The sequence below is a fragment of the Octopus sinensis genome, linkage group LG4, assembly GCF_006345805.1.
Source record: "Octopus sinensis linkage group LG4, ASM634580v1, whole genome shotgun sequence".
In the NCBI taxonomy this organism is placed as follows: Eukaryota; Metazoa; Mollusca; class Cephalopoda; order Octopoda; family Octopodidae; genus Octopus; species Octopus sinensis.
The window spans coordinates 133712089-133737943 of record NC_043000.1 but is presented as its reverse complement, the minus strand read 5'-3'; the positions used below and the strand labels follow the sequence as shown (position 1 = coordinate 133737943).

The 25855-nt window shown below is 37.7% G+C and overlaps 1 protein-coding gene across 2 annotated transcripts; it reads left to right on the top strand.

Moving 5' to 3' along the window:
- Positions 1–5663: 5663 nt before the first annotated feature.
- On the top strand, positions 5664–25445 carry LOC115210752 (failed axon connections homolog). Of its 2 annotated transcripts, none has more exons than XM_036502508.1 (6): positions 5664–5842; positions 15685–15811; positions 20547–20743; positions 21632–21822; positions 23546–23668; positions 24982–25445. In XM_036502508.1, the coding sequence occupies exons 1-6, from the start codon at positions 5760–5762 to the stop codon at positions 25056–25058; spliced, it is 798 nt and encodes a 265-aa protein (XP_036358401.1). In that variant the 5' UTR covers positions 5664–5759; the 3' UTR covers positions 25059–25445. The 2 variants fall into 2 exon arrangements, with proteins under 2 accessions (XP_036358401.1, XP_029635324.1); XM_029779464.2 differs by having other exon boundaries at positions 5665–5842; positions 21632–21828; positions 23552–23668.
- The last annotated feature ends 410 nt before the right edge of the window (positions 25446–25855 follow it).

Here is a 25855-nt window from a genome sequence, read left to right as displayed (position 1 = left end):
GTGTGTAAGAGTAATGTATATATTTAAGCATGTGTGTATATATATATATATATATATATATATATATATATATAGATATGAATTATTGTATACAGTGCTCAGGTACACCACAACTTGTCAAAAGCGCGTATAAAGCATATGCAGTAATGTACAAATGTCTGGGAAGTGAACAGTGAATGAGTCAGATGCATGCTTGCGTGCGTATGGAGGGGAGAAAATCAGGTGTAGTGTTGGCGAATCTCGAGAAGCATGGAAGTTTTGAAGGATGCAGTGCTCCGACAACTAACAACTGATGCTGGCAATTTGTTCCATGCTTCAGCAACTCTTAGCGTGAAAAAATGTTTCCGAAAGTCATGGGAGCTGTGCTGTTTTCTGACTTTGTAAACATGTCCACGGGTGTTAGACAGGTGGAGTTTGAAAAGGTGCTCAGAGTTATTGTTAGTAAAATGGTTAATAATTTTATGGATGTCTGCCAAGTCAGCTGCCAGACGTCGGAGTTTCAATGTATCCAGAATGTAGGATAACACTCATTTAGCGTGGTCTTTGCAAGTGCAGCATTTGAATCACTGTACTCAACGAGACTCAACTGGCTGGAACTTCCAAAGTAAAATTTGGTGTGGTTATGCATCTTTCTGGATGGCTAAAAGTAAAGAACACAGCCAAATTAACTGTAAGTGTTGCCGTTAAATCAGATCTTGTTAAATCCCAGTCCTTTCAAAATAATGTCAATGATCGTATCATGAAACTTATTATTCAGCTTGAAAAATTCCTCTATCACATTTGTGAATTGCTATGCTCCGACCATACCCTGCTCTGAGCAGTAAACTGACAAATTCTACAACTAGATATACTTAGTCATTGCAGAAGTTCATCATATTGACAAACTTGTCCTCATAGGAGAATTCAGTGTTGAGGCTGGAAGTGACCTCCTTTCCCTACTATAGATTCTTGTGGAGTTGGTAAAATAAACTCAAGTAGATTACTATGCCCCTCACCTTGCGAATAATTCGATCTTGCTATCACTAGCAAAGGAGAAGATGGAAATGTACTATATATGTTGTAGACTATTTAAACTCAATTTCTCAATTTTCTTGTGATGAAAGTTTAATACCATTGCATTCTTCAGGCTAGAACGGTCTTATTCCGGTTCTCTGTAAACCGAGTTTCAATCTCACCTAGTCAACCATATATTTATGGGTCGATAAATAAAGTACCAGTCAAGTACTGAGGTCGATTCTTCTTTTCTCTTTCACTAAATCTCTCCAGAAGAAGTCAGCAATGGTTAGAACTGGAGAGGCATGGATTCACGAGCTATTTGAGTATTTAGACTAAATTAATGTTCTTGTGACTTGAGTTCCACATTGCGTGATCTTCAGTTTAGAAAGGTACTTGAACTGGTTCTCTGTACTCTGAAAAGACCGAGAGGAATAACATCGCCGTAAGATGGCCTAAGATGCTTGGCCACTTACTATGCATACCCACGAAAGAGCCAGTGAGAAAGAGCTAGTTTTCGTATTTTCCAGTGGTGTTCTCCGTCTATTATTTTGACTTCATCCCACAAGGGGAGGTGGTTTCCATTTTTCCATGCATGATCAGCTATACTGGATTTATCAGTATCTCGTGTCACAGCTTTGTGATGTTCGTCTACCCTTATTTCGAGGGGGCGGCATGTTTCACCTTTATATAACCTACCACAGCTGCATGGGATGGACTACACGCAGTCTTTGGTCATATTCTCTTCTATTGGTGGTTTTACTCGAAGAAGATATTTACGCAGTGTTGTATTACTCTTGAATACTGTACTAATGTCATTTGGGCCACATATCTTTTGTATCTTTTCGGAGAGGCCTTGCACATAGGGTAGACAGACTGTGGACAGTTTATCGGTTTCATCCCCTCTTTTCATCATAATTGGGGTGGATAGTATGTTTTGGGGGTAGTTGTTACTTAATAGATTGTTACTTAGCTTGATCATTTCTTATATTCTTTGCTCGATATTTTAGGCACTGAGCAATCTCTCTCTTTACACTGTATGGATGGTGGTAATTTAAGTTGAGGCATCGTCCAGTGAAGGTCGGCTTGCGGTATACGGATGTCCTGAATCCATACTTGGTGCGTGTTATTAATACGTCCAGGAATGCTAGTTGATTGTCTTTTTCCTTTTCCATTGTGAACTGTATGGATGGCTTTATTGAGTTCACATGATCTAACAGTACTTGGACATCTTCCTGGTGGGGCCAGAGAATAAAGGTGTCATCAACATATCGCATCCATAGGGTTGGTTTTAGTGGTGTTGATCCTAAAGCCAAATTTTCAAAGTATTCCACGTATATTTTGGCTAGTATTGGTGATAATAGCGAACCCATAGCTAAACCCTCTACTTGTCGATATATATCAGTGTCCATACTGAACTAGGTCATTTCTACACGGAAGGTCAACATTTCCATCAGGTTTCTTATTGGTATATTAGTGCGTTCTTTTAGATGGGTGTCTGTCACTAGTTTTTCTTGAATCACAGATAGTACTTCACCAGTTGGGGACACATTATAGATGACTCCAGAAGGACAGTAGAGTTAGGTATGGGGTTAAGTGGATATATAATACGAACAGGCCAGCTCTGAAGTCCAGAAGCTTCTGTTGTAACTAACAATGGAAAAGGCAGAGTGAGAAGATTGCAAGTCTGTAGACCAAAGATTGAACTGTCATGGAGAAGGACCTAGCAATTATTTAAGTACCAGTCAAGTACTTGTCAATCACTTGGGTGACTTCTATGGGGGTACGATCTAGAATGTGTATATAGATAGTAGTAGCTCCATCTCAAATGTAGAACAGTATTTTGTTGTGTGCACCATTTTAACTTTTTGTATATGTTATTAATTGTCACAAGCTCAAATATTTATGAAGATGAGATTATGTAACGGATTAAATTGATCCAACTCCCTTCCTAAATCTTATTTATTTTATCGACCAAAAGAAATGGAAGATAAAATTAATCATGACGAGATTTGAACCACAGATGTAAAAAGGAAATTAAATTCTGTTCAGCGTTTAGTCTGATACTCTACCATTTCTTATTTCTTTATTGCCCACAAGGAACTAAACACAGAGGGGACAAACAAGGCCAGACAAAGGGATTAAGTTGATTACATCAACCCCAGTGTGTAACTGGTACTTATTTAATCAACCCCAAAAGGATGAAAGGCAAAGTCGACCTCGACGGAATTTGAATTCAGAACGTAAAGACAGACGAAATACCTATTTCTTTACTACCCACAAGGGGCTAAATACAGAGGAGACAAACAAGGACATACAGACGGTAAGTCGATTATATCGACCCCAGTGCGTAACTGGTACTTAATTTATCGACCCTGAAAGGATGAAAGGCAAAGTCGACCTCGGCGGAATTTGAACTCAGAACGTAACGGCATACGAAATAACGCTCAGCATTTCGCCCGGCGTGCTAACGTGTCTGCCAGCTCGCCGCCTTTTTTTTACTCTGCCATTTCTGCCAAACCAACACATGTTAATAATTGTTTCTACTTTAAGCATAAGGACAGCAATTTTGATGGGACGGGGTTAGCCGATTAATTCAATCCTTGTTTTTAAATGCTGCTATATTTTATCGACACTGGAGGGATGAAAGGCATAGTTGACCTCGGTGGAATTTGAACTCAGAACGTTAAGTGTCAGAATAAATACCGCAATGCATATTTCGACGCTCAAACAAGAGTATAAGCTCGTCCTTGCTTTCTGTAAGTTGAAGTAATTTTAAATATTTTGTATCCAGTGAAATCATCTGTTTGGAAAAAGTAATAAGGATATTTGGATCATAAGATACAAGAGGCTAAATTTTAGATTCTTATTGAAAGTATCACACACACACACACACACACACACACACACAGTTGGTGTGTAGTTTTGAATTTTGAGACGTTAACATGAGAGATTAATGTCACCCAGGATAAGACGACTCAGCTTCGCGGACACCATTCGCAAAAGATCTGGTAACTATTCCCCGCCCACAAGCAAAGGCTAGTGAATCGAAATACTTGAAATTACATACCATACTGCATTGGATGTAAATTTATAATCAATGAGTTTAGTGCTTAAATATTACAAACTTGGCCTTTTCCCCTTCCATATCATACATGAAGCACGATGTCGCAGGTTACTATAATTCAGCTGTAAAATGATACTGAAAGTTAGCGATTATTTCAATGCTGCGACGTCGATACAATACTTCCAACGTTGCCATTACCATCATGTGTCCATTTTCGTCCATTTTCTGCTATGCGCTTTTTCCTCCAACAACACTAGATTTGCCAAAGCTATTACCAGTCCCGCCAAAATAGTATGGTCGATGTGATTTATATTCACATTGAACCTCTGCAGGTTGATGCCTGTAGCGAAACACAGGCAAGAAAGTAATTCTTGAAATCTGCAGTTCTGATCTTGAAAGTTCGGACGAAGCACTTGGAGCAAAGTTTTTGATTAAAACCCGGACAGTTCTGTTTGAGTAGCCTTGCGATGAAGGGCATCCAAATTCTGATTAATTCTGTATTATTTTCATACACAGTGCATCTAGGACTATATTATTCAATGTGTCGCCGAGGTCGACTTTGCTTTTCATCCTTTCGGGGTCGATAAATTAAGTACCAGTTACGCACTGGGGTCAATCTAATCGACTTAATCCCTTTATCTGTTCTTGTTTGTCCCCTCTATGTTTAGCCCCTTGTGAGCAATAAAGAAATGAGAAACGTTAGCATGCCGGGCGAAATGCTTAGCAAGTATTTCGTCTGCCTTTGCGTTCTGAATTCAAATTCCACTGAGGTCGACTTTGTCTTTCATCCCTTCGGGGTCAATTAAATAAGTACCAGTTACACACTGGGGTCGATATAATCGACTTAATCCGTTTGTCTGTCCTTGTTTGTCCTCTCTGTGTTTAGCCCCGTGTGGGTAGTAAAGAAATAGGTATTTCGTCTGTCTTTGCGTTCTGAGTTCAAATTCCGCCGACGTCGACTTTGCCTTTCATTCTTTCGGGGTCGATAAATTAAGTACCAGTTGCGTACTGGCGTCAATCTAATCGATTGGCACCCTCCCCCCCCCAAAAAAAAATATTTCCGGCCTTGTGCCTAGAGTAGAAAAGGATATATTATGTGAAAGCTTATTAAAAAGTGAACGGTGATCTTATTTCTATGGGAGTGTGTTGGTTTGGAAATAATTTCGAATAGACCAATTTTCCTAATGTCCGGGTAACACAAGAAAAGGAGTGGTTTATTTAATTCTCAATTGGAGAAAAACAAAAACAAAACAAAAAAACGGGCATTTGTAAGTACCACGCCTCATGTGGTATGTTCTGATCCGATTAGAGCAATAATAAATATCAAGGAAATAAGAGGAAAATGGGTGTGGAAACTGTAATGTTATTCGTTTAAGCACGCTTTCAGGGGTTTCCTATATGTTCTCCACACAGCGGACATCACACGCCTTCTTCAATCTTTTGACACCAGTCACCAGAATCAAACTTCCTTTGTGTTTTTTCAGCTTTTTATACATTTTCATGCCGTCCTGCTGGTTGACACTCCTCTCACTGTGAAGTAAATGTGCGTTAATGAAATTTCTATTTATAGATTTCGCAGCGAAATTTCTACTTATATAGATTTTATTTTTTACTTCTTACCCACTTGGGGACAAAAGATTGTCAAACTAAGATCGTAATATCTGGATTTATTTTTATTCCGTACAATAATTTCCCACTCATGGCAGTAGAGATTAGTACAATTTTCTTCTTCACCGCATTTGTTGGTTCGGTTTTTGTTCTATATCATAAATTAACCCGAAGGTAAATATCCTGATACATTTTAAAACAAAACAAAATATTTTTCATCGATCCTTTTTCAAGCTGTCTTCCTATTTTGCTGTCATTCTTCCCTCGTGTGTGTATGTTCATCTTTTGCGTTATTCTTCTAAATTATTTTTTCTTTTTTTCTTTTTCAATTATTTCCTTTTTATTTTAAAAATGTTTTTTATTTTTTATGTTTTGCATTAATTTAAATTTCCTTTATTTGTTTTATTATATATATTTTTTGTCACATTTCGTATCCCCGTTTTCTATTTCTGTTTTCCTTTCATTGCCTTTTCTCCGGCATCTTTTCCAAAACTGCTTCAGAAAGACGCAATTTTTTTCTTGGAATAAAAATCGCGATCGTCTCTCAGTGTACGATTTCACGATAAAAGACGATATTGGAAATAACAATTATCTGAATTCCATCAGTGTCTTACTTCTCATCATCATTAGTTATTGCTAAGCCCCAGGTCAACCTGTTAAATTTCTTATTTCTTTATTGCACACAAGGGGCTAAACATAGAGGGGACAAACAAGGACAAAGGGATTAAGTCGATTATATCGACCCCAGTGCGTAACCGGTACTTATTTAATCGACTCCGAAAGGATGAAAGGCAAAGTCGACCTCAGCGGAATTTGAACTCAGAACGTAGCTGCAGACGAAATACCTATTTCTTTACTACCCACAAGGGGCTAAACACAGAGGACAAACAAGGACAGACAAACGGATTAAGTCGATTATATCGACCCCAGTGCGTAACTAGTACTTAATTTATCGACCTCGAAAGGATGAAAAGCAAAGTCGACCTCGGCGGAATTTGAACTCAGAACGTAGCTGCAGACGAAATATCTATTTCTTTACTACCCACAAGGGGCTAAACACAGAAAGGACAAATAAGGACAGACAAACGGATTAAGTCGATTAAATCGACTCCAGTGCGTAACTAGTACTTAATTTATCGACCCCGAAAGGATGAAAGGCAAAGTCGACCTCGGCGGAATTTGAACTCACAACGTAACGGCAGACGAAATACCGCTAAGCATTTCGCCCGGCGTGCTAACGTTTCTACCAGCTCGCCGCCTTAACAACCTGTTAAATTTCTTTCAACCACATGAAATATTTCAAATTTTCTACATCAAAGTAGTTTTGCATGCTGATGAAAATCATATTGACTTTTATTAAAAACTAGCAGTATCGCCCGGCGTTGCTCGGGTTTGTAAGGGAAATAACTATAAAGCATTTTTAGAGAGTTATAGCCAAAGAATAGCAAAAAATGCATTAAAAATGGAAAAAATATGATGGTAAATTTTTTTTTAAATCGTTGACTTATCGTAGACATTTTTAGAGAGTTACTTCCCTAACATTTAAAAAATATGCATTAAAATGGAAAAAAATGATGGTAAATTATTTTTAAAATCGTAGACTCATCGTAGACGCGCGCTAATACCCAGAAGGGCTCGATATGAATCACGACTATAAGATACCCGGTTTTGGTTAAACTGCACCGCAAAATGTGGGAGTAGTTAGGAATCTAAATCGGAGTAGACAGACACACAACCTTACTTTTATATATAAAGATTATAATAAAAAATTTATAAGCATTTAAAGTTACGTAATTTTAACTAATCAGAAACCTCGTATTGTATGTTGCACCTGCGTCTGTATAAGGAGCAGCACTGACAACAATGGTATCTCGATATGCTAGAAATAGCAGCCAAATCTTCCTTAAACTACATCATAACGTCTGAAAAAAAATTACGAAACATTGTATTAAGGCACTATATATTTCCTCGCCTGAGCCAGGTCTAAGGGCTTCCAGTTTGTTGAATGTTATTAATAACAATTGAATTAAAGTTAATACCTACAGGAAGGGGTGGACTGAGAGTATTAAGGGCTCTCGGGCATAACTATTTACCGGGCCCCTTAGCATTGATATCCGTGGATTTAACACGTAGTGAGCGGGTCCCTCAGAGCCCCGGGCCCTCGGGCAGTGTCCGATTGACCGATGGCTCAGTCCGCCCCTGTCTACAGGTGTAATTTTATTTTTACCGAACTCACAACCATTAAAACACTTACTAGGCACAACAGATCGATTTTAAATGAACTTTCTCTTTTCTTCCGATAAAATTGTCACTTAGCGGTTCGGTAAAAAGAGACCGATAGAATAAGTACTGGGCTTACAAAAGAATAAGTCCCGGGGTCGAGTTGCTCGACTAAAGGCGGTGCTCTAGCATGGCCGCAGTCAAATGACTGAAACAAGTAAAAGAGTAAAAGAGTAAAGCTTAGTAGTGGCGGAGAAAGAATTACTTACCAATGTTAGTGTATGAAGTGTGGTGATGATGATGATGAAATTCTTTCTCCACCATCAAACTCTTTTTTACAATTTTACCATAAGAAAAACGAAGATACATTTAGTATCTATCTGTGGTGCCCAGTGGGTATTTTATTGGTCGTGAGTTCGATAAAAGATTACATTCGTTGAGACAGATATTTAACCCTTTAGTGTTTGCATTATTCTACCAAAATTAATGCTTTTTTATCCACATTGTTTTGAACTAATCATGCATTATCTTGTAGCTATGAGATTTTGATGAGGTAGCTGTTAATTTTTAAAACGATATTGTAGGGTTGGTGTGAGAGACCAGATCTGGCCAGTTTGAACATAGAACGGGTAGAGTACTTCTGGCCTGATATGACCGGTTTAAATGCTAAAGGGTTAATTTAAATATCATTGATAACACTGAACAAATTGAAAGTTTTTTAACCCGCCTCAAGCGAGGAGGCATTCTTTCGGTATGCCCCTCAGAACTGTCAAAATTCGATCATACGGGGACCATTTGATTGTTCGTTAATTTCCATAATTTATTTATTTACTTTTGTTTTAAAGTGAAAGACAGGAGAAAGTGCAAGGTGTATGTACGTCTATATGAAATGGACGCATGTGTGCGTGTGTATGAGAGAGAGAGAGAGAGAGAGAGAGAGAGAGAGAGAGAGAATGAAGGGATTGTGTCGTCATGGACACGTACATACATAAATACATCATTTTTGTATGTGTGTGTGAGAGAGAGCGTGCCACTTAGACATCACTCTCTCTCTCTTTGTCTCACACACACACGGAATTTTCTAGGTGCAATTCCATGGTCATTCATGATGTCCATTGATTAGCCAAGAGACCTATAACGTAGCTAAGATGGCTTTACACCTTAATTCCCCATCTTCGCTGTTTTCCTCATCGCCAACATTTAATCGCTTAATCCTTACCAGCTATAAACAAAGAAGCCGCCCACATTTTTTATTGTGGGAAATTCCCCAGAGAATCTCACTTCTTTCGGGTTTGCTTTCGAGAAATTCCATGTTATAAATCGTCATTAAAATCGCATTAAAGAAACTGGATTTTTTTCTTAAGATTCACGCAATATACCGCAACGCAAAATATATCAATATTAGTTTCACATTTTGACATAAGGCCAGAAAGTCTGGGGTGGGAGAGGGGTAAGCCGATTACATCGACTGCAGTGCTCAACTGGTACTTATTTTATCGATCCCGGAAGGACGAAAGGCAAAGCTGATCTTGGTGAAATTTGAACTCAGACAGTAAAGACAGACGAAATGCCGCAAAATATTTTGCCTGGTGTGGTAACGATTCTGCCAGCTCGCTACCTTAATCGTTATATTAATTTTTTTATTTTTTTATTTTTTTTACTACCCACAAGGGGTTAAACATAGAGGGGACAAACAAGGACAGACAAACGGCTTAAGTCGATTACATCGACCCCGAAAGGATGAAAGGTAAAGTTGACTTCGGCGGAATTTGAACTCAGAACGTAACGGCAGGTGAAATACGATAGTCATATTAATAATGGAGGCACAATGGCCCAGAGGTTAGTGCAGCGGACTTGCAGTTGTAGGATCGCGGTTTCGATTCCCAAACCGGGCGTTGTGAGTGTTTATTGAGCGAAAACACCTAAAGCTCCACGAGGCTTCGGCAGGGGCTGGTGGTGATCCCTGCTGTACTCTTTCGTCACAACTTTCTCTCACTCTTTCTTCTGTTGGCCCGCTCGCTTAGCCAGCGGGGTGGCGTTATTTGAAGGCTAAAACAATGCGAAGTGCATTGTGACCAGCGATGTGTAGCAACATCTGATAGCCTGGTCGGTCACGGTGATATCAATAATACTGAATATATACTATTTGCAGGGTTAATAACAAACTCTCAAACTGCAATTTATTGGATGATATATCTACCTCGGTTTGCAGATCACACACAGACGCACACACCATAACATCAGGAAACCCACACCTTTTAACGTCCGTTTTGTTCATTTTAATGTGACTATAATATCTACTTTCCTTTTAGCTCCACCCCTCTTCAAAATCTATTTAACACACCCACACACGCTCACGCAAACACACACACATACACACACCTTGCACCGACGTACACTCGTACCATCTGTTCATTTCCCTAAAATAAACATCTTCCTTTCCTCAACAAATTAAGGAAAATATTTGCTCTTTAATATCAACAAACAGCAAGCAGTTGACGATTTTAACACGGTCTTAAAGCAGACGAATGCAGCTGTGTGAATAAAGTGTTTCAGAAAGGCGACGAGCTGGCAGAAACGCTAGCACGCCGGGCGAAATGCTTAGCGGTATTTCGTCTGCCGCTACGTTCTGAGTTCAAATTCCGCCGAGGTCGACTTTGCCTTTCATCCTTTCGGGGTCGATAAATTAAGTACCAGTTACGCACTGACGTCGATATAATCGACATAATCCGTTTGTCTGTCCTTGTTTGTCCCCTCTGTGTTTAGCCCCTTGTGGGTAATAAAGAAATAGGTATTTCGTCTGCTGCTATGTTCTGAGTTCAAATTCCGCCGAGGTCGACTTTGCCTTTCATCCTTTCGGGGTCGATAAGTTAAGTACCAGTTACGCACTGGCGTCGATATAATCGACATAATCCGTTTGTCTGTCCTTGTTTGTCCCCTCTGTGTTTAGCCCCTTGTGGGTAGTAAAGAAATAGGTATTTCGTCTGCCGCTACGTTCTGAGTTCAAATTCCGCCGAGGTCGACTTTGCCTTTCATCCTTTCGGGGTCGATAAATTAAGTACCAGTTACGCACTGGCGTCGATATAATCGACTTAATCCGTTTGTCTGTCCTTGTTTGTCCCCTCTGTGTTTAGCCCCTTGTGGGCAATAAAGAAATAGGTATTTCGTCTGCCGTTATGTTCTGAGTTCAAATTCCGCCGAGGTCGACTTTGCCTTTCATCCTTTCGGGGTCGATTAAATAAGTACCAGTTACGCACTGGGGTCGATGTAATCGACTTAGTCCCTTTGTCTGTCATTGTTTGTCCCCTCTATGTTTAGCCCCTTGTGGGCAATAAAGAATTAAATATAGTGTTTCAGAGTTGATAAGAGTTCTGAGCCAACGATCGAAAGATTGACAGTTTCGAATCCCGTCAAAGACCGTTTTACTGTGGCTCCAGAAACATTAATTAACTTCTAATGATGGTCCATCTAATTGCAAACTGAGAAGATCGCATTACTTTGTAATTATTCCGTTAGATTGCAACGCACACCATCATTCTACATAACCATTCTTCACAAGCAGGGATGGATAAGAAGGAAATGAGAAAAGAGATAGAGCAATTTCAAATGAGAACAATTCATATTATTGTAATGTTTTCTTATGATTTAATTACAGACACTAATTTCTACAACAAATTATTATAATGATCGTTTATACTTTGACTCGGTTACTTTAGGACATGAGTTAATTACAAGATGTATAGCTATACTGTATATCTTTTATTTTCTTATATTTTTGTATTTATTGACGACAATTGATCTTTTTTTTTGCTGCAAATTAAACTAATTTTCCTATAAATTGATATAATATGTTAACATTTGGAGGTAAAGTATGTTGAGACTCCCAACAATGTCATTCAATTACGATTTCCTATTTTGTATATTATTATTATTATTTTCTTGTTTGCCACAATTATTATTATTTGTTAGTTATCGTGGTATTGAGGACCTTACTGACACAAACTTTGAATAATTATAGCTGAATAGGTTTTATTATAATTATATTTGACTATTTCTAATTACAAAGAGGCTAATTGCACAGTTAAAATAATGTAATGTGAATTTAGTTTACATTAAGGTTTATTTGGAATGTTTAGTTCAGTTCCAGGAGCTGGCCGTCTAATTATTTATTAAATCCGTCATTAATTGAATACTGTAAATTTTGAAGCAAATTAAGTGAAAAAAAATTCAGTTTCCAACTCATAAATCACCATCATGATGTCATGTTTGCGTATAATTTGCATTTCATTCAGAGAAGCATCTTAAATGAGAGGATGTACAGAATCCTTGTTTCTCAGTTCGCATCACTTAGGGATACACTGAGTCATTAAAAGCGAGGTTTATATTTGCAAGCTCAAGTACGCTGAGCAATCAATTTTGTTGTTAATCGGTATCCATCTATCCATCCATCCATCTTCTCTGCCCATTGTACCTGTGAGGGTCGCAGGGGTAGAGTCTTCAGGCACTTTCTCGACAGAGTCCTATCATTACATTTTCCATCTAGAAAAGTTCTCAAAGACAACCTCGCTAGAGACATTAGGAAAACGCTGGTGTACAACAATTCAACAAGAAGTATTTTGCTATACTGCTTCAACAAACTGAATTATGCTACTTGAAGCCAAAACGTCTTCTAAAGTAACATTATTCTTTTATTGGTTTCAGTCTTTGGACTGCAGCCATGCTGGGCCACTTCCTTCTAGATTATGGTCAATTACATCGACTGGCATTTCACAAAATGTTCCAGAGTGCTTAACATCGTGACACCAGTTTAAAATAGAAACATCAAAGGATGGTTCTTTCCAGAACAACCTTACAAATTGAGATGAAAACAAAAACGATGCCTCCAACAATGAACCAATGTTCGATAAAGCTCCTGAACAGTTTTGGTTTATTTTATTCATTTATCATTATTTGCAGTTGATGTTTCTCTTGGATGACTAAAAGTCGATGACTGCTAGAAAAACATGGACAGGGAAGAAATTCCAGAAGGCTGACGTTCTGAGCAAGAATTAGGAATAGTTGTTAGTGCAGACACAATATGGTTGTTGAGAGGAGAAAAAAAGACGAGTGAGTTAGTGAACCATCTCTGAAGGTCAGGATCACCCAGTAGTAGATGCAGAAAAGAAAGAGCGAAAAGATCGCATACCAGTGGTCCAGAGGCTTAAGAGTGTTAGTGATTGGCTTTATGATAATCAGTCCTATGCTTTTGTCCCGGATATGGTCATGTCGCATCTTCAGCAGCTACAGCACTGCCCAGGACCTTGGAGAAACATTTCATTAAGGGTCTTGCGCAGTGGCGGCTCGTAGATAAAATTAGTGGGGGAGCTGCTTCAGAAAATTCTTAGCCATTGTTTTAATATTGTGTAAAAGGAAACAAGCATATAAAAAGAAATTTTATACATAAACTTGATCGCTTTCGTTTTAGCCACTGCCGGATATTATGTATAATTTGTTCATTGAACACCACCGCGAATTCCCCCTTGTTTTTCAAAGATCGCCCCCAAATCACAAAATAAGTGGGAGGGGTGGATCTGCCCTATTTATCAAATCCTGGCAGCAACACTGTAGCTGGAGGCAGGATAATAATTTAATTCTACACTTTCACATTCTACACATTATCACATTCAAGAATATAAACACGTTTTTAAGCACAGCACACACGGAGTCAAAAAGAAACACTACCTTTCACCAGCACACTAGGGTTGGCACTGCATGAACGACAATGTTCTCTTTCCCTAGCGTAGAGCCTCCTATCTCAGACATGTGAGCATGTGCACAACAGCCAAACACTGTGCTGCTGTAAGTGTGAAGCGCACAGTTCTATTCAAGGATTTTTGTATTTTTTCATAAACTAGGGGATGGCTACAGACATTAAGCTTAAGGATTATATAACGTACAAGTATAAAGAAAGAATATAAGGAAAAGAGGACTCATTATATTGAATGTTATCGATAATATCGAGTGGAAATACAGGGTGCTGCAGTTCCGCAGTGTCTATACACGAACCGCCACTGGTCTCGAGCAATGTAAAGAGTTAACAAATTCGAGGAGCTACAATATTTTCATGCCTTTAAGAAGCCTAGTCATTGTGATACAGTCTTTGTTATGTTGTAGGCATGAAATTGCTAGAAGAGAACGTTAATGATTGTGAGGGCTAGCCTCAGTTGTAGTGATTTTAAAAGTTCTAATTGTATGTTGCTGTGACTTGGATTGATAGAATACAAATGTGTTTCCTTAATATGTGCAATGATTGTCCTTGAGTTACTGAAGAAGACAATATTGACATGAATTCATTGGTAAATGTTATTTAAGATAATGATTACAAATTTTAGAAGGGTGTATACTTGATTAAAATCTTGCACTACATGAATAGCTCTTCATTTTATCGACCTCAGAAGGATAAAAGGTAAAAATTGATCAAGGCAAGATTTGAGCTCAGAACATAATGAAATGAAGCTAATTACCGTAAGGCATCATGTCCTAGTCTCTACTAATTTTGCTGCACTGCTGCTTTGTATGAAAATAATATCCACTTTCAACACACATAAATATGCTTATGAACGTAAGAGGATGAGTGGGGGGGGGTGACATGCATGCATAGAAGTTGGAAAACAAAATATACATAAGCCGTTGCCAGCCTCGCCTGGCACCTGTGCCGGTGGCACATAAAAAGTACCCACTACACTGACGAGTGGTTGGCGTTAGGAAGGGCACCCAGCTGTAGAAAAACTGCCAGATCAGACTGGAGCCTGGTGCAGCCTTCTGGCTTCCCAGACCCCCAGTCAAACCGTCCAACCCATGCTAGCATGGAAAACGGACGTTAAATGATGATGATGATGACATAAAAAAAGTATTTGATGCACTCGCTAAAGCTATCATTATTTCATGATTGAGTGGTGAATGTCTTAACATAGAGGCTTTATTTCATTCCACTTTGGAAAGCTCATCTAGTTTGAACACCATTAGGATTGACAGACATCATTGAATCACACTTGTGGACATGTTTCACTTTCCAGTTAGTAATCAGTTTGATTTATGTCACTAATACACTTGGTAAGAAGTTTGTTTCCCGACCACATGGTTCCGTGTTCAGTCTCAATGTATGGCGCCTTGGGCAAGTGTCTTTCCTGGGTTGGTCAAAGCCTCTTGAGTAGATTTGGTAAATGGAAGCTGAAAGAAGCCCATCATGTAGAGAGAAAGAGAGAGAGGGGGGTCTTTGTGTTTGTCCCCTACCACTGCTTGACAACCGGTTGTTGTTTATTTATGCCACATAACTTAGCAGTTTGGCAAACGCAACAGACAGATTAACTGGCAGGCTTAAAACTAAATACTGGGGACAATTTGTTTGATGAAAACACTTGAAGGAGGTGCTCCAGTATGGCTGCAGTCCAATGACTGAAACAAGTACAAAATAAAAGATATGTCACAGCTACTAAATTCCTATTCTTTATAGACAACAAGTGCATAACTCTTACCCACACTGAAAGGGCCAGAAATCACTTGGGTGCTGCTCCTCTCTCTTTTACATAACTTATAAAAATAAATCTGATTACTTGTTTTTATATTTTCATGTGACATCATTATTTTATACTGAAAGTCTGTCCGGTAAATGAACTTCTTGTTATAACTAGCTTACCTTAATTATGAAGATGATGATGATGAAAGTAATAATTGTAATCTTAGTGGTCTAAATTCTGTTGCAAACCATCTCCCATCTTGATTTTTAAAAAAAATTTCATTTTATTTTAACTTTTCAGGAAACCGGTTTTCCATTCTAAACCAGATAAAGTAATTCTTCACTTTAAAACTCTTGGCTCACCAGAGTTGTCACCATTCCGATTGAAGCTGGAGACCTATCTAAAACTATGTCAGATTCCTTACGAGGTAACATTTATTATTAATTACTATTTTGATATTGTTACTCATTACAGTATGAATTATGTTTGATGTTGTTATATCTTGGAGGATGCAAAGGGGCTGGCATGGGACTACCAGTGATGGAAAGCACTGATGGCTCTCTGCATAATGATGTCTCTGGGACCACCAACCTAGGATGACCCCCAACCTCATCAAGCATGAGCATGAAGCAGCAGTGAGCAAGCAAGGAGGGGACTATCTTTTACTTGCTTCAGTTATTGAACTGTGGCCATGCTGGGGCACTGCCTTGAAAGGTTTCAGTCAAACAAGTTGACTAGAGTATTTATTTTTTTTTTTCTTTAAGCCTGGCACTTATTTTATCAGTCTCCTTTGCTGAACTGTTAAATCACAGGGATGTAAACTAAATGAAACTGGTTTTTAAATGATGCCGGTGGACAAACACAAATGCACAGATACATATAAACACAAGGGGCTTCTTTCAGTTTCTGTCCACCGAATACACTCACAAGGCTTTGGTCAACTAGGGACTATAGTAGAAGACACTTGTCCAGTGTGCTGTGCAATGATACTGAACCAAAAACTATGTGATTGGTAATCAAAATTCTTAACCACACAGCAATGCTTGTACCCCATGCAAGGCTTACACCATGATTTCATGATGAAAGAAATGTGATTTTAACCTAACCTCCAAAATATGTATAAATCATGCAAAAATTATAAATTTGGGTTAGACAGTAATAATTGTTGACATTAAACAGAAAATTGGGAGCAACCAGAATAGAACAATTTTTATATTTATATACCAGACAATTTGTAGAATTAGGGAGGAAAATGGTAACATTATTTGAATTATAATTCTAATACACACTGATTCACACAAACAGACATACAAATACATGTATATACATTTAGACACACATACATGAGTACTTACATATGCACAGACTCACACATGTGTAAGTAGAGATATAAAGTGTGAGTGTGTGTATAACTAAATGACTGGTGCTCTGTCGGTTATGATAATGAGAGTTCCAGTTGATCCAATCAATAGAATGTGACTGAACATTCCACAGACATGTGCACACTTAATGTAGTTCTTAGGGAGATTCAGCGTAACACAGATTGCAGCAAGACTGGCCCTTTAAAATACAAGTACTACACATATTTTGTATATGTATATATATATATATATATGCATACACATATTCACATCCACATACTTTATATCTCTACATATTGTACACATCACATCACATATATGCATGTACATGCAGATATTGAGATTAAATAAATAATTTCTTGCTCTTTTGCTTTCACAATCAACAATTCAGCAGCAAGAAGTTGCATGTCAGTATGTTTATCTTGACCAGCTGTAATATATCAGCAGAAAGACTTGTTCAAAGATTTTCCTCTCTTGAGTAATAAAATTACCAGAAGAGAAGTAACACATGTGCCAAGAGATTTGCTGCAAAGAAAATAATGAAAACATTTACAAGTATCTGACATGAAGTTAACACAGAATATGTTGAAAAATCTGGAGTTTTATTGGTTTATATCAGGCAGTGTTGGTGAATTTCAGTGTTAAAGATTGATGAAAAAGAGATTCTTAATTAAGAAATGTGCAAGGATATTTTAGGAAACTAAAAACTGATCCCAATTTAATTATCTGTATAATTATAACTATACAAATATAATTATAATTATTGTTTATGATTAATGAGCTTAGGGATAGCAAAACAGAAATAAATGTCACTATGACCATACTCTCTCTCTCTTTTACTTGTTTCAGTCTTTTGACTGTGGCCATGCTGGGGCACCACCTTTAGTCGAGCAAATTGACCTCAGGACTTATTCTTTGTAAGCCTCGTACTTATTCAATCGGTCTCTTTTGCTGAACTGCTAAGTTATGGGGACGTAAATACACCAGCATTGGTTGCCAAGCGATGTTGTGGGGGGGACAAACACAGACACACAAACATATACACACACATATACATATATATACATATACATATATATGACAGGCTTCTTTCAGTTTCCGTCTACCAAATCCACTCACAAGGCTTTGGTCGGTCCAAGGCTATAGTAGAAGACACTTGCCCAAGTTGCCACGCAGTAGTGGGACTGAACCCGGAACCATGTGGATTGTAAGCAAGTTACTTACCACACAGCCACTCCTATGCCTATACCATAGTGGAATTTGTTGACATTGTCATAGTTAAAAAAAAAACACTCAGCTTTGTTAGCCAAATAAGGATAGAAAGTTAATCAGAAGGATTGAAACAACCCTTCCAAAAACCTTATCAGAGGAGGTGTTTTCTCTGCCATTTTTTGATCAGAATTAGTGATTTTAATCCTTTTGTTACATATTTTTGTTGAAATACCCTAACTTTATCTCAATCAGTTAGCATGCCAGGCAAAATACTTCATTCAGCTCTATTCTAGTTAATGTGAAATACTTTGTTAGCTCATAGACTGTTTGTTTAACTTCTAGTACAGGATGTATATATATATATGAATGTAAATAATCATATACATTTATTAATATGAATATATATATATATATATATAAATTAATACACCCAAACATAGATACATTATTGTATATAAGCATGTGTGTGTGTGTGTGTGTGTGTGTGTGTGTGTGTGTGTGTGTGTGTGTGTGTGTGTGTGTGTGTGTGTGTGTGTGTGTGTGTGTGTGTGCGCGCGCACATGTGTGTACAAATGCCCATTCTTGATAGTGTTTTAAGCAGAACATAAAGAAACTTATGAAAGACAAATTTGGTTAAGATAAAACTGGTTCTGAACAATTAGTTTTTCACTTGGTACATGAGAAAATGTCTAACCTATTCAGGATATCATACATCTTTCTCCCTGCCACCATACACGTCAGATATGACAAAGTGCTGAGACAATTGGCGATTTGCTGTGCTTGAGAAGACCTGTCCAGCTAAGTCAAATCAAGGCCACAATGATATGTCCTTCATGCCCGTACCCCCTCTCCCTACATAGTTTGTTCCCTGACAAAACGCTCCACCACAATCGATCTTCCGAACAATCCACCCTTCCCCTACCTGTGCTAGCTACTCCCTATATTCTTCTATTCCCCTCTCCTCTATATCGCACACTTCCTCACCAACCTACCTCATACAATATGTCTCTGTCGAATCTCTTTACAACAACCTAATATCCCCTCCTTCTACCTCTACCCACTCACATTCCCGCTCCCTCCATCTCCCATTTTCCTTTCGAAATCTCGCACTTACTCATGCACTCACACTCTTATCATTATCATCATCGTTTAACGTCTGTTTTCCATGCTAGCATGGGTTGGACGGTTCGACTGGGGTCTGGGAAGCCAGGAGGCTGCACCAGGCACCAGTCTGATCTGGCAGTGTTTCTACAGCTGGATGCCCTTCCTAACGCCAAACACTCCGTGAGTGTAGTGGGTACTTTTTACATGCCACCAGCACAGGTGCCAGGTGGGGGAGGGGGCTGGCAAATGGCTATGATCATTTGGTGCTTTTACGTGTCACCGACATGGACGCCAGTCAGGCGACGCTGGCATCTGCCACGTTCGGACGGTGCTTCGGACTCTCTCATCTCTAATTCACTTCTCTATATACATCTCCCTGTAACTTAGGTGTATGCATCCTCGTCACATCTTCACTCTCATGCTCTCTCTTTAACTGGGGTAGCTATGTTTCGCCTCTACTGCAAAGCACCTTTTTCTGTCCCTCAATAATACTCTCCTGTCAGTTGAGGAGTCTTGTTTTGAATGTTACTACTGCTAGTGCCATGTAAAAGACACCCAGTACACTCAGTAAAGTGGCTGGCGTTAGGAAGGGCACCCAACTATAGAAATCATGCCAAAAACAGACAGCAGAGTTTGTAGTCTTCTGATTTGCCAGTTTCTATTGACATGTCCAACCCATGCCAGCATGGGAAAGTCAGCATCATCATTTAACATCCGTTTTCCATGTTGACATGGGTTGGACGGTTTCACATTCATACAACACACACACACACACACATATATACACATACATTCAAATATATATATATATATAATATATATATATATATATATAATATATATATATATATATATATATATATTCTCCTGGGGCTACAAGCTACAGTAGCACCCACCCTTAGTGGTTAGCCACATTTAAGTGGCAAATATACTTCACATTGTCCTGCAGCTACTGTTTATACCTTGTTCAGAGATTTATTATTGCTTATATATATATATACACACACACACACACACACATATATATGTACTTACATATAAGAGACCAAAGTGTAAGTTCGCCGTCATATGTATATAAAAAGGAATACGAAAAATGGAACAAGACCGCAAAACATCCAGACAGTCAGATGATACAGAAAAGGGACTACAAAACATCCAGGCAGATGAAAAAGAAAGGGACCAAAAAAAAAACAAGGCCGGGCCATTTGGAGTTTTCTTTCCTCAGTCTAGTTCCAGATTATCTTTGCAATTTCGGCTGGTTATACTCGAGATTGTTCCAATCTGGCCAGCCCCAATGAAAAGCTGATTTGATTAGAGGATTTACAAACACAATACTCCACCACTAAATATATTTTGTTTTTAAAGCGTATTTTGATTTTATATATGAAAACTGTTTGGTGTAGATGTGTAGTTATGTGTAGTCTGGCTCAAAAAAATTGAGCCTAGTTGATTGGAATTTTATATTTTGCTCTTGATTTTTTCCAGCTATCACACATTCGCCAACTGTCTTCTAAAGGTAAACTACCTTGGATTGAACATAATGGAGTGGTGGTTGAAGACACGCAGTTTTGTATCGATTATTTAAATAACAGTTTTAATGTGGATCTGAACGAAAAATTGTCCCCCTATGAACGTTCTTTATCTCGAGCATTCCAAGTAATGATAGAAGAAAATACAACCTGGTGAGTATTTTCCTTTGTAAGATGAAAACATATGCAAACTTTCGCGAGGGAAAAGAAATTAATTTGTTAGCTACCGTAAATAAGATGGTAGACAAAGCTTAGGCGAATATGAGCCGTACAAGATTCTTTATGGTTTCATCACTTCATCTTTGCGCTTCATTGTTTTGTGTTTAAGCCGTGATAGATGATGCTCTAGATGCGACCTCTCCTACTGAGACGAAGTAGACAAAAATAATATTCTGTGAAAGCTTACATCGTTTATACACTTACGAAAGTTGAATTTAAAAGCTGTTATTTTTTTGTTATGGTTATTGATATCAAGTAAAGAAATTTTATAATTTCCTCGATTCATTATCATTTTACCATCCGCTTTTCTATGCTTGCATGGGTCGGACGGAGCTTGAGACTGGTTTTCTACGGCCGGATGCCCTACCTGTTGCCAATCCTCACCTGTTTCAAAACAAAGTGATATTTCATCGTGAGCAGACATGCTCTCGCAGAATATTGGAAGTGAGTGGCACTAGTTGTATGACACTGACAATCATTTTTCAATCTCGCGATGTCAGCACACAAACACACACACGATGGACCTCTTCCAGTTTCCGTCTCTCAAATCCACTCACAAGCTTTTGTCGGTCCTAAGGTGCCAGGCAGTAAAACGGGACCCAGAACCATGTGGTTGGGAAGCAAACCTCTTACCACACTGGTACACCTGTAGCGACTGCTGATAGAAAACGGCAATGTCCCATTAAACAAATTAACTTAATCTAATTAAGACACCTGATCTTGAATTTTCCTATTTTTGTTAATCATGAACGTTAAAAAAGAAATTACGATAACCTAACCCTTATCGAGTAAATATAATTAATGAATTCGTTTCTTAATTAGGTGCCTACTTTTGTCCCGTTGGAAATACGAACGGAAACCAAAATTTTTCCAAGCTTTAAAAGTGAATGTCGTATTTACTTATTTAATCACAAAGTCTCTTATGCGAAAATCATCTGGACACGGAATAGGTCTCCACACATGGGAAGAAATAAAAAGCATTGCAAAGACAGACTTAACTGCTTTATCCGACTTTTTAGGTTTGTACATTTTATACTTGTTTTCTTAATCGGTTCCCAAATCATTTCATTTCTATTTTGAATACAAATTAATAATTTATTGTTTAGCGTTATGCAGCAAGAGATAAGCTCTTGGCAAGATAAGACCGAGATGTGGGTTTAATCTTTGGTTGAAGGTATTTCACTTCAGTTACATTGCTAATTATCTTGGTAATAGCATGGACGCCACGCTTTCCTCATAAATGCAAGATATCTGTGCCGAATAAAAAGAAAGAAAAAAAATAATTACGTAATAGATACAAAAGAAGAGTGTTCAGTTCTGACTGCTTCTAACATTTTACTGGAATTTATTGAATACAAGATAATAAGACTGTTAATTGAAATAATCTGAGAATTAAGTATCTTAGGTTTGAGCATTGCACAGAACCAATAATATGACACGAACTCCAGTATCTGCCACTCTTTGCCAAAGATCATCGTGTTATGGACGGTTGCTACTCTCATTATGAAGAATAGGCTTCCGTGAAAAGGGTTGTTAGGAAACACATATTGTAGAAACAATTTCTTTAACCTCAGCAAATGAATATGTTAGACAACTGGGCGTGTATCTTAGAAAAACATGTTTTAAACCAAATTCCAGACACTGTGAAGTTACATTATATTTCAATAATTATAATTTCTAAATGCTTACTGTCAATTCAAGATTTTCTTCGCGTTAAAACAAATTCCATTTTGATATCCTGTCGAAAGTGATCATAGAGGGTTTCAAGGACAGCCAATTACAATTAAAATAAGCAGAATTCTGAACAAGGCCAAAGTGTTAAAGAAATAAATTTAACCTGTTTTCTTATCTCAATCACGGCAGAAAAGTGGAGTGCCGTATCTACTCCGCCGGTTACGACGACGAGGGTCCCAGCTGATACGATCAACGGAACAGCTTGCTCGTGAAATTAACGTGCAAATGGCTGAGCATTCCACAGACACGTGTACCCTTAACGTAGTTCTCGGGGATAATCAGCGTGACACAGAGAGTGACAAGGCTGACCCTTTGAAATACAAGTACAACTCATTTTTGCCAGCTGAGTGGACTGGAGCAACGTGAAATAAAGTGTCTTGCTCAAGGACACAACGCGTCGCCGGGAATCGAACTCACAACCTTACGATCATGAGCCGAATGCCCTAACCACTAAGCCACGCGCCCTCACTCGTATCTACTCAAGAGTTGTGAGGCTGACAGGAAGTTTTTTACAGATTACATTTCAGAAGTATTCACATAGATCAGAGACGGCAAAACATTTTTATATAACAATTTATCAGTATATCTAGCATGTTTGCTTTGAATCAATTTACAAAGAGTGAGAGTCAGATGGAAAACAGTAATTGGACAAAAAATTATCTTACGTCGAAAGTCCTGGAAATTACAGAATTCAAAGTCACCCAACGTTTAAATCTATTATTCAAAGTTGTCTGTTACTGATGACAAATATACGTGGCTTCATCATTTGGAATTATTTGAAATGCTAGACATCTAGATCTTTCTACTTCTATTGGCCAGTTGGCCATATTATTGTCTTATATTAATTGGTAGCCATGATTGCAGCTTTGTACGTCTTTCAACTTTTCGAATTGAATTCTGCAACAGATCAAGCTTTTCCCACCTAATCTAAATTTGTTATTCAGTTTCAAACATTATCTTGCTTGTAAAAATTTAATGACAATTTTCATTGGTGATTTCTACTTTTAGGTGAGAAAAAATACTTATTCGGAAACTTCATGACTTTGGCTGACTGCAGTGCATTTGGTTTGCTGGTTCAGATTTGTTATAATCACACCGATAGTTACTTACATCAATTAGTAAACGGTATGTAGTTATTCTGATTTTTTTCCTTTTCCTATTTGTTTTGGATGTATCAATATCATTTGAAAAATTTCAGCAACAATATCACATAAAGGTTATGATGTTGTGCAGGGAAACTGTCAGTCGGGCTTTGTTTAACATATCACTAATAAACGGATGAGCTACAATACATAGCATGCTACAGAATTGTGCCCTCCATTTCGAATTCTTTTACACCATAGCTTTCTTAAAAATGCATGTTTCAGGTATACATTTTAAAAGGGATAGATTATAATTATGTAGAAAAAATATTTTTAAAAATATTTTTAAAAATATTTTTGAGGGTCATTCCCTCACACATCATGGGACTTTTTTAAATGAATACTTTTTCAATGAAATTGGGTGTAGATGACAATTCCATCCATCTTTTCCCTATCAGAAGCAACCATTATTAAACTTCCCAAATCATTATCGATTGTTCCCTCTTGAACCCTTTCGGGGTCATGAGACACACATCCTTTATACTCCCACCTCAATCCTACCAGAACAAGTTGCTTTAGATAGAGACTGCGATATATTTTTTAACGAACTCCTTGTTAACTCGCGCGAGGAACAAGGCAATATACTTCTTTTCAACCCCTGTTATATTGTAGTTTTTGGTGGTATTATTCGAATCAAGTACCAAACTGGTGTTTATATTTGTCCTGCGAATCAGCCTACAATTAACGTGATAAAATTTAAAAAAGAAAAAAAATGTTAATTGCAATCTACACTGGCCAAAAAATTCATATCTGGAAAAACATACATTTAATAAAGTCCAATGGGGTGGATGGTTGGGGGTAGTCCTTCAAAATATTTTATGATTCTTTCCTTTCCAACACATAATCGTAATTCACACTTCTGAAACATATGTCGGGGAAAAGTTTATTAAAAAAACGCGTGTTGTAAATGAGGTTTTAGGGAACAAAATCGGGTGGAAGGAATTATTCGAAACTTCCAAGACTTTTTTTGAAAATTTCTCCAGCCCATTTATAATCTTTATCTTCTAAAATCTATATCAGAAATTTTATAAAATATTATGCCTTTCAAGGAAAGTCGTGGATGGGGTTACACTTCTGTAGCTATGGCCAACTTATTTCACTAGATCTGGGAGTCAATGAATAAGATCTTCATACATACGCATTATTTTTTGTTTTTGTGATAGCTAAGGAAAAGTACACACCGTCAAATACATATTCCAACTATCCATAACACGAAAGATTAGCTGTAAAAGGTATTTATATCAAAAATCATAAAAATTTCTTTATGTAATACTAATTATATAATATTTCTTTCAGATTCCTTTCCAAACCTCAAAGATTACTGTGATAGGATAAGAAACGAATACTATCCTGATATGGTCCTGCTATCCTGATAAATAAAGTTAACTGAATTCAACGATCTGGAATATTCTTTTCCATATATACATACGAAAGTAGTTATGTAGATGTCTGGACAACAACTGCCAGTCAATTTGCATATATCTTATGCTTGCTACATGTGTAACTCATATATATGTAGAATGGCCAAAAAGGTTATCGGAGATTCATTGATAACTGACGATTATTGAAAACTGTACAACTGACTGGAAACAAAATATCATGCCACCTGCACCCAACACATATATCATTCTTCATGCCACTCATATATCATGCTAGCGAGGAGACTTCAACTAAAACATTTTTCACTTGTATATTCTGACATCAAAACAAAAGTTTGGATTCACCACAACACACTGAATAAATGTACTATCGCAATGGGATTATAGATTTATTTTTAAACGAGGTTAGGTCGTAACGGATAGAAAGAAGTAAGGAATGCTTTCATTTTGTTCTCAAGTTATTAACTGAAGCAATATATTTTGTTGAATTATTATCAACTGATCAATTTGAATAAGAAAAGAAAACACTATATCTCAAATACTGCTGCGCTCGACATAAGATGGATGAATTAACCTTATTTTAAGAATAAAAGAAATTCGGCAAAACAGCCAATTATAATACAGCAACTATAAAACATTATGACAAATACAATACGAAGATGGTAGATGATAGTAGAGAGAAGGACATGAAAGCAACGTATCACCCTGCTTGTCCTTTACACACACACACACATACAGTCACACACAAAATAGCTAAAATAGCTGAAACCAAGAGAAAATATTTGAAACAG